This window comes from Gavialis gangeticus, unplaced genomic scaffold (assembly GCF_001723915.1).
Source record: "Gavialis gangeticus isolate Ggan-Ray unplaced genomic scaffold, GavGan_comp1, whole genome shotgun sequence".
NCBI lineage: Eukaryota > Metazoa > Chordata > Crocodylia > Gavialidae > Gavialis > Gavialis gangeticus.
In genome coordinates, this window is record NW_017729025.1 from 117,901,533 (window position 1) to 117,918,509 (window position 16,977).

The 16,977-nt window shown below is 40.5% G+C and overlaps 1 protein-coding gene across 2 annotated transcripts in view; it reads left to right on the forward strand.

Annotated features, from left to right (window-relative positions):
• Window positions 1-16,977, forward strand: part of ANO5 (anoctamin 5) — a 78,877-nt gene that overhangs the window by 12,154 nt on the left and 49,746 nt on the right. The window contains exons 3-4 of one of the 2 annotated variants that reach the window (XM_019519471.1): window positions 1,254-1,301; window positions 10,394-10,507. In XM_019519471.1, coding sequence (XP_019375016.1) covers window positions 1,254-1,301; window positions 10,394-10,507 — 162 coding nt within the window. The remainder of the gene's footprint in view (window positions 1-1,253; window positions 1,302-10,393; window positions 10,508-16,977) is intronic. The other variant, XM_019519472.1, reaches the window with a different exon arrangement.

Sequence of the window (16,977 nt, forward strand, 5' to 3'; positions counted from 1 at the left end):
AATAGACAAACATGCATTTATTAGCAGAGAAGGAAATGGCCAGTATTTGTTCCTTAATTTAGCATTTCAACATGGACTTAACTAGTGTGTTTTCTTCAGATCAATTATACGGATGGGTTTCTAATGCTTTTCCTGATAAAAGTAATTGAAAATATGCATCAACGTGTATTTTCAGTTAATTTTTTTTTTAATTCTTTTTTTCCTGTCGATTAGCAATGCAGTGTTTTTTAAATTTGATTTTGACAATGAATTTCCCAGAATTCATCTTACATAATGTTATTAAAATAATATAACTGTAAATAATTAATAACCAAGGTTCAGTATGAAGTAACTAGGCTCACTCTGACTGGAATCAGTTAGTTTCACAGTCAAAACAAATGCCACATTTTCACATTCTGTTTCAGCTTTAATTGCTGTATAGTATTTATTTCCTTCCTGATCCCATTGTTTACGTCCATCTGTCTGTTGTGCTTTTATATTCAGAAACATTTATAAAATGAAGGCATGAAAGATGATCGCATATTTCAAGTACCTGTCTCTGGTTATTTTCCAAACCACTGATATTTTCCATTATTTAGACCTGATCTTTACACAGGCAGAGATGGGATAGAGTGGGATCGGGGCCTGTGTCATTAATATTTCATTGTTTAAACTTGCCACCTCTGCATTAAAAACCAAATCATTTCTCTCATTGGATGTATTCTGATTAAGAGATGCTCATTGGATTTTGAGATTACATGGACTAATACCACCAAAGAAAGCAGCATCATAGTTGGACCTGAATGTAATTGCAATGACATTTGTTATGTATATTTTACTGTAACCATTTCAAAAATAAAGTAGGAAAACCTTCCAAAAAAGGATTTTTCTTTTACCAAATGGTAGACTGACAGCTTTAAGCTATTCAGTGGACAATTCTCATTTTCATGGTGGAAATGTTGAAAAATAGTTGATGACATTTTTGTAAAGAGACCCTTCTAGATAATTACAAATCTGTTAAAATCAGTGGTATACTATGCTACATAAAAATCAGTGGTGATAATCCAGGCAGTCTATTTGTCTGAGAAAATAAAAATTGAGAAATGATTTATTTAGCATGCTGTTTTCTGGGGCTGAAATCCAGCAGTCACTTAACACAGCTTGCCATAACAAACCAAGAGCTACATTGTTTCTTTTAGTTTTATATTTGAACATCTTGCTGCCCTTGCATCTTCACTAACAACATTATGTCTCTCCCATAATGCCACTGGCAGGGGCTAAGCAGCACTGAGACTACTTTACTGATCCCTGATCATCAAGTGGTAAGCAGCAAGTGATATTCATGCTTTTTTGCATGGATCTGTGTGATGTCTTCTATTGCTTTATGCAAAAATATGTCCCCCCAAATTTTCCAGTTTTTCAAGTAAGCCATACTCTTTCTGCAGTTAACTATGTTTTCTGTAACATGAAAACTGTGTAATGTTCTCACAGGAAATTGGGGTATGTCTCTTGTTTGTGTTTAGCTATAATCTATAAACCAAGCATACCAAAAAGTTCATACAATTCAATATAGATAATAGTACATGTTTAATATTTGTGAAGAAAACTGGAAAGTTTAATTTTTTTTATAAAGTTATTTGATTTGATGGAAGAATGGGTGTAGTGTATGCTCCACTTCTGGTGATATTAACATGCATTGGTGTGTCTCTACTGCTATAATGATCTGTAGAGCTCTGACAAAGTCAAGCATGATGCTTCAAAGCAGGGGTGGGCAAAATGCAGCCCACAGGCCAGATGCGGCCTGCCAAGCCATTCTATCCAGCCTGCAGGGCTCCTAAACAATTTAGAAAATTAATATTTATCTGCCCCTGGCTGCCTGTCATGCAGCCTTCAATGGCTTGTGAAAACTCAGTAAGTAGCCCTCCACCTGAAATAAATGCCCGCCCCTGCTTTAAAGCACAGTGTAAAGGTTTAGAAAATAAACATTGATGTGATTTGAAATTTTTCATGTAATGGTGACTTATTGTAGTTAATTATATGCACAGGCTGAAAATGCCATCTCATTGAGACTGGAAAATTCTCAAACATTTTTTCAATGAATCACCAACTAAAACTGACAATGCACAGTTTCTTCATAAAGCAAATAAAATAAAATAAAAGTGTTGTAATATAAAGGGATAACTACTGCTGAGATGCACTATAATCATATGCATGCTTATACTGGGCTCTCGTGTCTTTTATATTAACACATTGTCCATGTAATGTATTTTTTACTTGGTATTTCAATGTCCCCACACCTAGCTAGTATTTCTGTGGAATTAAACATTAAAGCAGAAGTCTTAAAATCTTTAAAAAATGTGTCTTAAGATATACCATCACCTCCTCCATCTTTCTAACTAGTTTGAAAATATAAGAGAACTGTGATAGAAGTACAGAAAAGGCTTCTAAAATTGTAACACTAAGAAGCAAAAGCTTTTTTATATGCAGGACAAAGTTGCACTTTTGTATATATCTGTGCTATTTTCATGAAACACACTTTCAAAATCAGACATGTAGCATTAACAAGGTTGTATATTACACTTTCTTGGCAAAGTAATAACCACCAGTTAAATTATATTGATTACTTAAAGCAAGAATATGCTATAGATTTGTGTGTTAGATGAATCTCTGGTGTGATGACTCCACTGAAGTTACTTCAGACATACCAGCAGTGAATATGGCTCCTGATTTATAGTGGAATGCTTCCATATTTGCATATGTCATGTAATTGCACTTACAGGAGCTTCTTGCTCTTGGGAATAACTTTCATTTGACAGTATTTTTAGCATGGCAAAACTTTAATCAGTATCTCTCTGTTAAAGAAAATTCTCTTCAACTGAAGCAACTGATTTTTTCCTGGATAAACACCACAAAGAATGATTAAAAAGCAAACATAGTTTGCACTATAAGGGTTTTAGGTTTAAGCCACTGGATGTTTTTACCCTTCCAAGCTGTAGCTAATTCCTATATGGATTGCAGTTTTTTCTGTCTTAAATTTGCATGTATTTCAGTATTCTCAAGGAATGGTTTGCTAATTGGTATGAATTAATGACTAGATATTTTATAGTATAGCCTTTTAAGATTGTTATGATATTATCACAGGTAGCTAAAATATTGCTTAGATTTGGGATAATCACAGATGTGCAAGAAACTAACACACTAGAACTTGTAATTACAGTGTGTCAGAGCAGACTCGATTAAGTGAGGTGGCTGGAGCATAGAAATTACTGCACTCGAGTGGACTCCAGTGTCATGTGTATCAGTGTCCCTGTGCTGAGAAATGGCAGCTGTGGTGCTTTAATTAAACCTCATTTGACAAGCTTTAGTTAATGTGCCCCCACCACCATTTTTCAGAGCAGGGATGTTGATACACAGATGTTTCAGGTGATTTAATTAGAGCAGCTCCAAGAGCTGCTCTAATTAAAGTGCCTTCCCCCTGACTTCCAAAGCACATGTATGAATGCCTCTAGAGTTTAAAGTTCTCCTAGGATTGTCTGTAGTCAGACAGAATTAAATCATATGGGGATGCTATAACAACTCTGTCTGATAAATTGTATTGAATGTTTTGTTTGTTTGTTTGAACTTATTTTTCCTACTATAACATAGATAAAAGAATTTGGAGTAGGTGACTGATTTATTTGAGGTCAGAACTCTTAGCATTTTAGTAGGCAGTTCATTTTTTAGTAAATATTTATGACAGTCTGTCACTGTGTGAATCCAAGTAAAAGCCAAAGTAATTTTTTTGAAGCACCTTCTGTGGGGATTGTTTTGTGGTTGATACCATATCCAGCAGTTAACTTCCCCTCTTATAATTAGTGGTGGCTGACTTGTTTGAGTTGGTTATTAGATCCACTCTAGGGACTAAGGTGATCAGAACTTGTATACATCCTCTTTGGATATGCAGCAAGGTTTTATATGGGTGCATTTTAGATTGCAATTAGTGGGGAGAAACCACCAGTCATCTTTACCCAAATCCCTTGTGCAAAAGCAAATGTGAAATAGGTTTGCAGTTGTCTTTGGTTTTAGGGGCAGACAGTATTTAATCCCAATACCACAGTTCATCTTTTTTTTTATAACCAGTTGCTTCTGGGTATGGAGGCCCTAACTTGGGACTTCAGTTTATGCCTGATATGAGCACTGCAATGCAGTTAAAATTATCATGTAGGGGGATTAGCATTTAAAACGAAGTACTTTATGCTAATTCTGGTGGATGTTTACATGAACATTAAAGATTTAGTAATAAGTTATGGGCATCAGTATAACTGCAGACTTCAGAGGGCTTACACCTGAATGACTTCATGGAGAATTTAGCCTTTATTAATAGGACAGTGATAATGTTTAAGTAGCAGACATATCCACAGTCTATAAAATTGCTTGCTTTGGCACAGTTATTGGATTGTATTATGGAGAGTTACTGCAGAGTAGAGGGCAAGGAGTAGAAACTTAAGGCTCAAACGGGGTTTTTTTGTGGCGGGGGGAGATTTCTGTTTTTACACTCTCAGGTAATTGATGCTGATACAAAAAAGTAGAATACCAACAAAACTTCGATCAAGGATAAAATTTCTTCTCTTTAGATTCCATGTTTTAATCATCTTGTCTTCAATAGTAAGGGGTGCATAAATAAAAATTAGGGATACACCGATATTTTTTTGGTTGATATCAATAGCCAATTACTAACCAGCCATATTAGCCGATACTGAGCCAATAACTGATTTACAGGAATGCAGCTAGGCATATGGACAGCAGCACCCTATAGGTAAGTTTGTGGAGTGGAAGGGGAACAGGGGAGGGAAGGGGCATAGGGAGGAAAGATCAAGACCTACACACAAATCTGGGAGCCCATGCCTCCCCCAGGGGGCATGTACAGCTGGAGGCAGCTGCCCCCCTCCACACCCTTACCCCTGTGCCTCCTGTGGCTCTGTCCCGTTCCTTGTCCTGGCCCTGGGTCCCATTCACTGCCCTAGCTAGGCAGCACCCCTAGCCCGAGCCCCAGTCCCTGCCCTACTGTGGGGGCCTTGATCTGCTCCCCCCAGGCCCCTTCCCTTCCCCACACACCTTTCTCTCTATAGACTTACCTTCAGGGTGCTCCATACTACCTGGCTGTATTCCTGGCCACTTGCATGGGTGGAGTTGCAAGCATGCATAGGGCATCCAGGGACTCTGGCCAGAAGGCATATTATATTTACTGGTGATGTTATCAGTTATACCAGCCAAAACAAGCCGATAGCCAATAATGTTAATTTTACTTTTATCAATGAGGATCTGATATGGCACCGATATATTGGTCGGTGCACCTCTAGTAGCAATACATCTGGAAGCAAAGTCATTCCCCAAGGAAATTCCCTTGCTTCAACTCTCATGAATTAATCTAGCTTAATTGCAAGAGGCCCTTTTTGGATGATAACTTTTATTGCAGCAATGAACTAGCTTTAGTGACCTGTCATAATTAGTGTACAAGTGATCAGCTTTGCTAATTACCAAAGTGGAGGACCAGGGGGGAATTAAAGCAGATTTCTGAAAGTGATTACATTACCTCTATATATCACTTTAATTTGAAATATTGTGGTCAGTTATTTCCTGAAAAGCCAGTGTACTCTGCAGAAATATATGACCGCCTGTCTGGTTAGCCTACTGTATCATTTTTAGCAGTTACCAGGGATAGTGAGGATGAGTATACAGCCCTCCCTCAAATGCACCCAGTTCTGCAGTACTTTAAGGGATTTTTTTCTCTAATCCACTTGCAGATAAATGTAGGCCTTGAGTGATGAGGGTTAATAGCCCTTTTAGTTTTATCAGATAAAGAAATACATTGCTATCTATTTCCTGTGTGTGCTATATGGCTCCAAACACATATAAAATAAGCTTAAGAGAAACATTCTTCCTCTTTCCATAAACTGCTGCTTGGTTTTGTTGTTAACGTTTGATGATGCTTTCTTGGCCTGCTGTTTTGAGCTGTATGTGAGCTGAGTGCCCTCATATTTAACAGCATTTAGCATTATAGAATTAAAATCATTTTAGAGCTCTCTAGTTAATGAATGGCAATTGCTGCTTTAGTCTTAATTGAACTCTATATATTATAAACATATCAGTGAGTTTTGGTTTCTGTTGTTTAAAACCTAAAGCCTTATCTTACCTTTATTATTGGCATACAGACTCTAACTTTACTGAGTGACTTGCTTGGAATAATTTTAGAACTAGGTCCTTGAGGTAGATGACGTGCTTGTTAACTACTTGTTGGTTATTCCAGCAGACTGGAAGGAGATACAATCTGTTCCTGAAGCGACGTCTCAGGGTAAAACGGTGATGAATGATACTGCTAGTAGCTTGAATGGTTGCAGTGATGCTTCAACATGCTTCAACTGTGTGATGTCTTTTGTTAATTGGGAGCAAAGTTCATATTCAGATAAATACTCCACAACTTTTTTAGAGACCTTTTATACTTCCATATGAGGGCACAGGGTATCCAGGACAAAATTTGTTCCACAGCTAACAGTGATATACTCCTTTGATAAGCAACTCTTTTTTCCATGTTAATAAATTATAGAAGTGAGTCCTAAAGACTAAATTTAACCCTGTATAAACACATGGGCTAAGTACAGATAGTCAAAAAGCCCAAGGTTCAATTGAGTCAGTCTTTGCAGGTTTTTGTAAACCGCATAGATTGAACCAATAGGCAAGTGAACTGATGTTTACTTTTCAAACAGGAAAGGCAGCCAGGCCCTTACAGTGGCCCATACTAATAGCAGGGGATCCTAGAGCTCACCTCTCAGCCTGCTGGCCAGTACAGAGCTGGAGCCCTCTGATTCCCCAAGCCATGCCCTCTCAGCTTCTCCACTGGCTGTGCAAGGAGTGGTAGTGGGGAAAAAACTGCCTCTCCCACTTGGCACTGGACCCCCCATCCTGTAACACCCTGGGGCAGGGGGAAGGAAGGGAAGCTGGAACTGGGGCTTTACTCTGCCACCCACTCCCCCTCAGCTGGGAGCAGGGTTGGAATTTCCTGGCCATGCCCCCTTCTTAGCCTCTCAGCTGACTGAGGCAGCAGGGGAGGGAAGTCTGCCCCTGGGCTTGGCTCTGCCCCCTGAGCTGGGAGCTTCTGGGTTGGCTGAGGGCCTGGGGAAGGGGGAAGAGGAGAAGCCTGCACTGAGGCTTGGCTCTGGCCCCAGAACTGGGAGCCAGGAGCCACACTTCTTAGGCTTCTGGCTGGCTTGGAGGAGAGAGAAGCCTGCACTGGGGCCTTGGCTTCCTCCCTCCTGAGTTGGTAGCCATGACCCTCTCCGAGCCAGTCTAGAGGCTGAGAGGGGAGCATGGCAAGGGGACTCCAGTCCTGCTTCTGGCTCTGGGAGGGTCCCCACTGCAGGCTTCTCCCTCCCCCCCCAGCCAGCTGGAAGGATGGTAGTGTGGCTCCTGGCTCTGGGGGTGGAGCCAAGCCCTGGTGTGGGCTTTTTCCCACCCCCCGTGCTCAGCCATCCCAGAGGCTTAGAAGGGGGCATGGCTTCCGGCTTCAGACTCTGGTGGCAGAGCCAAGCCCCATTGCAGGGTTCTTTCCACTTCCCAACCAGCCTAGAGGCTGAGAAAGGGGTGTGACTCTCAGCTCCAGGCTTTGAGGGGCAGAATCAAGCTCCCCCTACAGACTCCCCCTTCCCTCCCCAGGTCGGCAGCATCTGGTTGGGGGTCTGTTTCCCAAGCCCTCCCCACTTTACCGGCAACACTGGGGTTTGGTGCTGGGGATTTGGTGCTGAACCAGAGGGATGATTTCCTCGCCCCTCCTCCCCTTTCCAGCTTAAGCACCCGGAGGAGTGATATCCAGCTAGGGAGCAGAGGGGCTGGGTAGACCCTGCTCGCTGGAGCAGACAGCACAGCCCAGGGCTGCAAAGCATCATAAGATGCCAGGGGACTATGCGTTAACTTGAATTGGGAGGGGATCTGGGACAGAAGTTCCATAAACCAGTTTGAGTTAAATCAGTTAACTCTGATACTATTTGCAACCAGGTTTATCTTAAAGCTGTTTCAACCATTTTGAAAGCAGTTTAAGAGCACTGAACTTCTGTTCTGTTACAGGTTTAAACCCATTTCTGATCACTTAAACCAGTTTGTGTATAATTTCTGATGCTAGCCATGGAGTTCTTTCTGAATTCCATGTTAGGTGAGTCCCATTAGGCTAGGGTTGAATTTAGACCAAAATAGTAGACTAGGTAGATTTCATTTTTGTTCTGAGGACTTTATCTCGTAACAGATTTTGTGGAGTTCAATAACAGAAATTTGTTAACTACAGGCAGTCCTTAACTTATGACTTTGAGTTGTGATGAACATCACTAACCACGTTTATAAATTGACACCCCATTTTGACATTCTGACGTGGCTTTTGTCTTTATAACAGTTGATACTGCATGTGGCTGGTAAGTGATGAAAGGGGAGGGGGAAGGGAAAGGGCATGGGGGGCAAATCAACACCCCCTGTGGTGAGGGAGGGACTAGGGCTGGGACCAGGGCCGAGATAAACACTGCCCAGCCGGGACCAGGCGGGCATAAGCTGGGGAGAGGCCGCTCCTGTTGTTGCATGCTGCTCGTCTGGTGGCTTGATTGGCAGTTCCCACCACTGCTTCAACCACTGGGCCGGGAGGGCTTGGGGGGGCACATGCCCCCGGATACACACAGGGTGCGGTAGGCAGGGCCGAGGCTACACTGGGCCACACTTTGGACAGGTAGCGGGGGCTATCATGAATTTTTGGGTGGCTGCATCCCCCCCATAGTTTGCCGTTCCCCAATCCAGGAGCACCCCCACCATGCCCTCCCTCCACTTGCCCAGCTGGGGCAGGATGGGCATGGGGCGGAGCTGCTGCACTGCCTCCAGATAAGTGGCATGCAGTGGCAGAAGCTGCCCTCCCTGCACCTCCCAGATGAGCCATGGCTTTCAGGGCATAGTGGGTCATATACCTCTGGATTGGGGCAGGGCAGGTAGCAGAGTGGGAGCTCTGAGGGGGGCTGCAGCCACCTGAAAATTCGGTGTAGCTCCCACCACCTACCTGGAGCGCAGCCCAGTGCAGCCCTGGCCCTGCCCACCCTACCCCACACAGATCCATGGGCACAAGGCCCCCATGCCCTCCTGGACCAGAGGCAGGAGCAGTGGCAGGAACTGCTGGTTGAGCCACCAGACAAACAGCACACAGTGGCAGGAGTCACCGTACCCACCTCCCTGCAGCGTCCTGGCCCCGACTGGGGAACACTTGCCCCAGCCCTGATCCTAGCCCCAATTCCTCCCTCACCATGGGGGTTGTTGATCTGCCCTCCCACACCCCTTCCCTTCCCCCTCCCCTTCTACCACTTACCAGCTGCACACAGTATTGACCATCGAAAAGGAACCAGTTTGCCTGGTCCTATGGGAAAATTCGTTCCAAGTTACAACTTTTTGACTTAAGACACAGTTTTCAGGAACCAGTTGTGTCGTAAGTCTGAGGACTGCCTGTATAGATCTTTTTTTCTAGAGAAAACTTTGTGTTGGGTTACCTGGAACTAACCAAAACTGGTGCCATAGCAGATATCAAGATCGTTGGGTTTACCTGGTTACATTAAAGCATTATTTCTGTAACACAATTTACTGGAAGAGATTAGATTTTATTTAATATTATATTTTAGGATCCTGCAAATTAAAATACAGAATCAACACTTTGATTTAAAAAAAAATGTTTACTTTATACAGTAGATTAATGGCTTTTTATTTTTTTTAAGGAAGGAAATTTTAATGAAATTTTGCAGATGACTAAGATTTAGTTTGTGTAGTTTTTGTGTTCTAATTCTTGATGTAACCAGTTAAGTTAATCACTGGGCAGTGTTTCTAGATAGTTGCTGCTTTAGAAGCCCTGGTCTGAAAGAGAGTAAGTGCATGAACTGTCTTTACTTTTACAACTGTTGCTGTGCCACTTGCTTTGATGTTTTTCAGCTGTTCTCTAGTTTGCTCTTGCTTAAAGGAGTGCTATAGTTAACTCTGCAGTATAAAAACCATATTGACATATAATCAAACACTTGATACAGTTTTTGAGAGAAGTTTTAAACTTTTTTGAAAAAGAGGCATTTCTGAAAACAGTGAGAAATCTTTAAATCTAGCGTTGCTCACAGGCATTACTATACTAATGTAAATCATTTTAAGCTTTATGCAGCATATGTTTCAAGCAGATGCCCAGTGCTTATACATAGCCAGTTGGAAATTCCTTCTCAATTGTCATATAACAGATGGAACTATTGTTGAAACTCCATCATAGACACAGGTACCTTCAACTGTGGAAGAATTGAACCCAACTGAGGAAGCTACTCTGTTCTTCTGCTCTGTTTTAGAGCAATGCAAGATTTGATTTTCAATTGTTTACCTGTGCTCTTCACAGATTGACAAACGGCACCAAAGCAAGGATTCTGTTTTCTTCAGGGATGGGGTTCGGCGAATTGATTTTGTACTTTCTTTTGTGGATGATCCAAATAAAGACGAGGAAAAGAAAGCGGTAAGTTTCTTTTACTATATCTTCTAAACACCAGCTTTCCCTGGTTTTTGCCGGATTATTTTTCTTCTGGAGAAGCCATTTTTTGCTCTGAGGGGAAAAAAAACCCTTGAACCTGTGTACACTTGTGTTTTCTACTGGGAAAGCAGTGACTCTCCCAGTAGAAACTAATGTCTGTACATGGCCTTAGATTTGTTTGAAATTGCCATCAGCAGCTACCATCAGAGCTCCAAACAGTCCATCCACATTGTAAGTCAGTGTCTCTGAAACAGCAGTTCTTGGTAGTTGGCATTCAGTCATATCAACCTGACTAGAATTTATTACACAGGTTGCTTCTCTTTGTATTTTTTACTAAAATGTATTTCATGTTGCGATCACCCAAGTCTTGAGCTTCCAGTGTTTTGATATGTTTGTCAGAAGACCGAGGGCAGAAAATTGTCTGAAGGCCCTTGATTTTGGAACTGACTCCTTGAGGAGCATTGAGCTACTTGGATCATGCTGAAAAGTCGATCTGTTGACCAGGGTTATGAAGGCTGAATGTGAAGGATTATACACATGACTATTATTTCAACTGAAAAGCTCATGTATGCATGTTGTATGTGCTTTTATTGTATTTGTACATGAATCAGTGAGATACCTTCTGTGTTTAGAAAACATACTGGATCATTGCATTTTAATAAGCATGTGCAACTAATAGTCCTAATAACTGTATGGTTAATTCAGATTTCTTTCATTGGAAGAATACCAGAAGAACAATCTTACATAATGTAATTTGTGTTAAAATGAAGAAGTTGAGTTCTTGATACTTTGTAACTTAGAGCAGCAAGGAGCTCTATTAAACTTCTTGTTTCAATTATTATATAAACCTCCTTTTCCTTTAGGGTAGTTCTGTGTCCTTCCCTTATAACAACCAGATGAAAATTCTGGGTTCCCAAGGCTATATGTAGAAATAAGAGCTGATTTTGTATTTTGCTAGTTATTTGGGAGAGAGCTTTTGTGTGAAGATTTTCCTCTGTTTAATGTACATAGTGAATTACTAATGCCCAAAGGGTGAAAAGTCTGATATCTTTATTAAGAATAGATGTGAGATCTTTGGGCCACCATTTATGTCCAGCACCAGTATTTTACAAATATGTTTACTAAGTGCATTAATATATGTTCATTTCTTGAAACGCTGATGCTAAATTTTTCAAAAAATTAAAACAGTGGATGTAAGGCAATGAGACTATGAAAGTTAGGGCATGCCAGTTAATGAGAACCATCATTTTATGATGTGCACCATGTCTGGGAAAGACTAAATAAGGTAAGCACTTAAAGAAATATAATATTTGGTGGTTCACAGGGTAAATGTGATCTCTTTATTAGACCAACTAAATGGTTGGCAAAACTGTTCTTTGCAAGCTTTCCGGTACAAACACCCTTCTTCAGTCACAGGGAGAGTTTGTTGTTTCTTTGTGTGCTGTCTTGGGTGAAATGGAAGCCAATATGCAAAATGCAGGTCTGTGAAAATGCAAATGCTGGCAGGGAGGATCAGAGGCCCTGGGAGACAGGTAGGGCCAACATGGCTACAAGCAACAACCCTAAAGCATTTGATGGTTTTGTATTCATGTAGATAACAGTATTTGGGCAGGGTTTGGGGCCAGATTACCACTGAGGTCCCTTGCAATCTTTTGGTTCTGTGTACAGATTTGTGCTATCCTTACTCAGGTGAGTAGGAGATGTACTTGGGCCATGCCGTTGCACAGCTGCTAAATAGAACTGTATTTGTTTAACTGTTGAAGTGTCTAAAATGTAATTTAGAGTTTCACCAGCAGGCACTCCTTTATTAAATTAATTTGATCTATTTTCTTGTGAGGTTCATGGAGGATTCTTACATCTCTCATAACCTCCTGAGACTTATGTGATGGATGAGGTCTGTATAAGGTTGTCGGTAAAAGGGCTTTTATTCTTAATTACTTGCTTTATACTCCCAATAAAATGATCTCAGTGTCTCCTCTGCTAGGCTTTCTGACTGGTATCTTGCTTTATTACCAAAGTATTTGTAATTTATTATCTTTATTATTACAAATCCCTGTTGTTTTAAAACCAGGCTCAAAATATCTATGGAAATGGATCTTGCAGACAACAAAGCACGAAGTCCAAGCTTACTGTGGGTTGCTGTAAAATACCAATTACAAGTTCTCAGCAAAACACAATAGCCATGGTGGTGACATTGGATCAGATTTCCAGAAGGAATCAGAAAGTGGCATTTCTGTTTGTTCTTTGTCTACACTGAGATTTTGGGCCTGATTCAAGAAATGCACTCATTCAAGCCATTTTTTACATTGTAAGCTCCAGTTCTGCCAACTCCGTGAATTGAAAGGAATCATTAATTTGCCAAAAAATTCTAAAGATGTTTTAAAATATGCTTTGGATTCTTTTGTCTTTTAAAATTTTCCTTCAGCCTTTCAAGCCATTACAGGTTCCATTTACAAGCTGTTCTCAGCAATAACAAGCAGCCAGAATCTGATTTTCTTTTGAAAACGAAAGCTGAGATGCTCATGTAATCTCATATTTCCAAGGGCAAATAATGCCTCAATGAAAAATCTCCTGAAATTTATGCTTGTGGACTTCCATGAAATAAAAGACCTTTTTTAACCAAACACAGATGCGTAAGAAGAAGAAAACACACAAGTATTGTGTATTCCCTTTGTAGGAGGAAGAACAACTAGAAAGATTAGCTATTTTTCTCTGGCAATTGAAACACAGAGCCATGAAAAGTTGGCTCGTAAAACCCAGGAATTTTATTTTTGTAAATGAAAAAAACTAAAATAGCTACATAAAGCAAATAAATAATCAAAGTTCTCCAATGTAAACACATCTGTTTTACATTGTCTGAATCTGAACATCTTACAGTCTGCCTTTCTTAGCTGTCCCTGTTCAGCTTACGTGTTCAAACCGAGAAGGGGTTTATTACAGCTGTTATTTAAAGAAAATGGGTGCTGATAGACTTGTTCCAACATATTCTAATTTGAATGTGTCAGAGCAGACGTGATTAATAGAGTCTGCCGGAGCGTTCTAATTAGAATGCTGCAGTATGCCTCACTATCACCTGTATTGAGCACCCCGTGTTTCGGAATGGTGGTGGGGGGACTTTTTTTAAAACTCGTTGAATGAGCTTTAGTTAAAGTGCCCTTGCAGCCATTTTGAAATGTGGGATGCTTAATACATGTAATGGTGAGAGATTTTAATTAGACTGGCTCTCTGGGAACCACTCTAATTAAAATGCGCCCCCCGCCGCCGGTGGAGTTTCCCCAGGAAAATCACTGCAATGACAGGACCTCCGTACATAGAGCTGTATAAGTCCCTGGGAATGTTTGCACGAGATGCCACTGACAGTGGTTACTGCTCATTTATTTAGCACTTGCACAATCAAGTACTAAATAAATGCACAGTAACCAGAGTTACTGCACACTAGCACTGGCAAACGCCTTTTAAGTGACACTGCTGTGCAGTAGCCTAATAATACTGTGCAGTAATATTAGTATTAGCACTGTTGGTGTTGTGATATGTTGCTGTGTAGTATTATTTGGCTACTGTGCTGTCAGCGTCTCATGTAGACACACTCACTGTGAACCAATTATAGTGTGGAGATATGTTTCTTGGGAGTCTTCAGAGAAAGTAAGATTCACCAGTGTATTTAGGGCCAGTACAAGGCCAGTGCAGTGAGGCCAGCAAAGTTGTACAGACTAAGAATAGAAAGGTTCATAGGAGAAGGAGCAACATTTTTTATAGCAGGTTTTAAGTGTCTGTACTTGCTTCAGAGAAATAGCTTTGGATTTCCTAACTTTGAATAGAATTCATTTCTATATAGCATTTCAACAATCTGCTTCAGATGAAAGCACTTTATGTATTATTAGGCCTATCTTTCTTCTTAGCTTCATACAATGCAAACCCATATACTTGATAATGCTAGTTCTTTGTGTACCCCCAAGAGCTCTACAAGCTTAGACTGGAAAAGCTGCCAAGTTTCTTGAGAGAAACTTCTTGAGAGAAATCTCCTTTTAAGAAAATGGTCTTATTATTGAGTTAATCAGCTAATTCAACTCTTAAGTTAACATGGCGGTTGCTTAAGATGAGAAAAGTCACAAAATGACACTTGGAAGCAAAATTTGTAAATATAATATATTGATTGAATGCTTTCTGATAAACAGAGCTTTCCTTATCACCCATGTAAAATAGGATGAATGGGACTGCAATGTGTGGCTATCCACCTAGATCTGAACTCTCAAAAGCTCCCTCTACCTGTTACAGGTAGAGGAATTTAGCTTGAGACCAGCTACATGTGCAAAATACCCATCATGCCATAAAAAAGCTCCAACCAGCTCTAAAGTTAGATTTTGAAAATGTGTATTAATGTTATAGCTGATTGCTATTGAGCTTTAATTCAGCTAACAGGGCTCCCAGCTGCAAGGGGGCACCATGCCCAGCTGGGGCTGGGAGTCCTGCAACTGAAGGGAGTCTCAGCTGTAGCAGCTGCCAACTCTGGGTCCTAGCAGCACTCTGGACCTGCAGATGCTGGGTCCCCACAGTGTGCCTCCTGGTGCCAGGACCCAGCTGGGTCCTAGCAGCCATGGAGCATCTCACATGCCATCTCACAGCCTTGGGGTTATATGAAACCTCTGGGGCTGGGAGATCATGCCCACTGCAATCTCCTTGCCAGTACAGAAGAATGTGTGACATGGCAGGAGGCACAATTTTGTAGATTGGGCATTAGATCCCATCATGTCTTTGTCTGTGTGAGTAGAGGAGCCCTCTCTACACATTTGCAGTGTGATTGCATCCATGCATCCAGGATTTTGAGCCCTCTCTATTTTTGTTTGTTTAATCCCTTCTGCTTCTGGATTTCTATTATTCTAATATTGATCCTGTAGTGGCTGCAGTGAACTGCTACATTCTGCAAACATTCCTTTTTATCCCCTGGGCATGGGCCAACTCAGAAAAAAAATTGTCTTAGCTATCTTGGAAGTTAAAAGTTTACTTCTGACTTTCCATTGTTTAGGTGACCGTATAGCATGTAGTGATCCCATCACTGTTTTAATTTTTAAAACCTAATTGCCTGAGGTAGGGAAGTACTGATTGCATCCTTCAAGATGCTGAGAAGCTTCTGAATTCACTGAAGGCAAAGTTAAATCAAGCCATAATATGTTGAAAATCTGGAGATCATTCTTGTACATTTTAATCAGATGTTCAGCTACTCTGGATTTATTTATTAGCGATTTGCATTCACCATCAGCCTTAGGGTACTCATTATAAGCTTCCCTGTAATCTTGCACATCTGAAACGGACAAATTTAAAAAAATAATACTTCTGCTATCTCAGTAATGGGTGGTCTACAGCATCAGTTATTGAAATTTCACGTTTCACTTTGCAGTTCCACTTAATAAACTCATTTTTATGAATGCATTTATTTTAAATGCAAAACATAACCCATAATCTATATGGTACACAATTTATACTCACAGGACACATAAAAATTAAAGTCCAAAGGATTCAGTCAGAGTCATCTCTGCAATAAACCGTCTTTTCTGTGTATTGTACTTGGATGGTATCAACTACATGAATGAATCCTAACTGTAAAGCTTTTTACAAACAAAAATCTAAATTATATTTTATGTTGGGCAATTTATTTTAAATTTTATCTATTATCTAGCAGTAGATAGTGTTTATTTGTCTGACTAACCTTACCAATGCATTATTTTATTCATATATGAAATTTGCTGCCATATTTAGAATAAAAGTGGCTGAATTAATTTAAGAACAAAATAAAACAGTCTGATTAGAACTATTTATTTAGGATTGCTCACACACTTTTTGTTGTCCAAAGGCCCAGTTCTCCATAAGGAGCACCCCAAAAGTATTATGTTTCTAGGAGCTCCACAGGCTTAGGTTCTTCATGGTGGAGCAGAACTGTAATTTCACATGCAACATACAGACAACTCTTTTTTCATCTTCTCAGCCTGCAAAGTGCAACTTTTGCCTGTATTCAGGTTACCCTGATGTGTATTATGCAAGAAATAGGGAAAGGATTTCCTAATTTCTCTCTCAGTTCCTGTTCCACATTGCTTAGCCACATTAGAGCTAGGCATAGTCTAGCCCTTAGTGTTTTGTACTTTGGTGCAGTATCACTTGTAAATAGCATTAAATGTAATGTTACTGCTTTTTAAACTAAGAAAAGAGAGTACATTTTCCCAAATTTGGGTCTTGGGTCATTCTTTGCATTCACAAAATTCTGATGGACTCAGTGGAAGTTGTGGGAGTACCAGGAATGATGAACTCGTGTTTTGTCTTGAGGGTCTGATTTTGTTAAGTGTTGAACATGTACAGCAAAATTCAAAGCCTTCCATTGTGAATTGAGGTTCACAAGATTGACCCCAAAGTTGCTAACAAGGGTCCAAATCCTATGTTGACTTTTGCCTTCTGCCACTATGTGA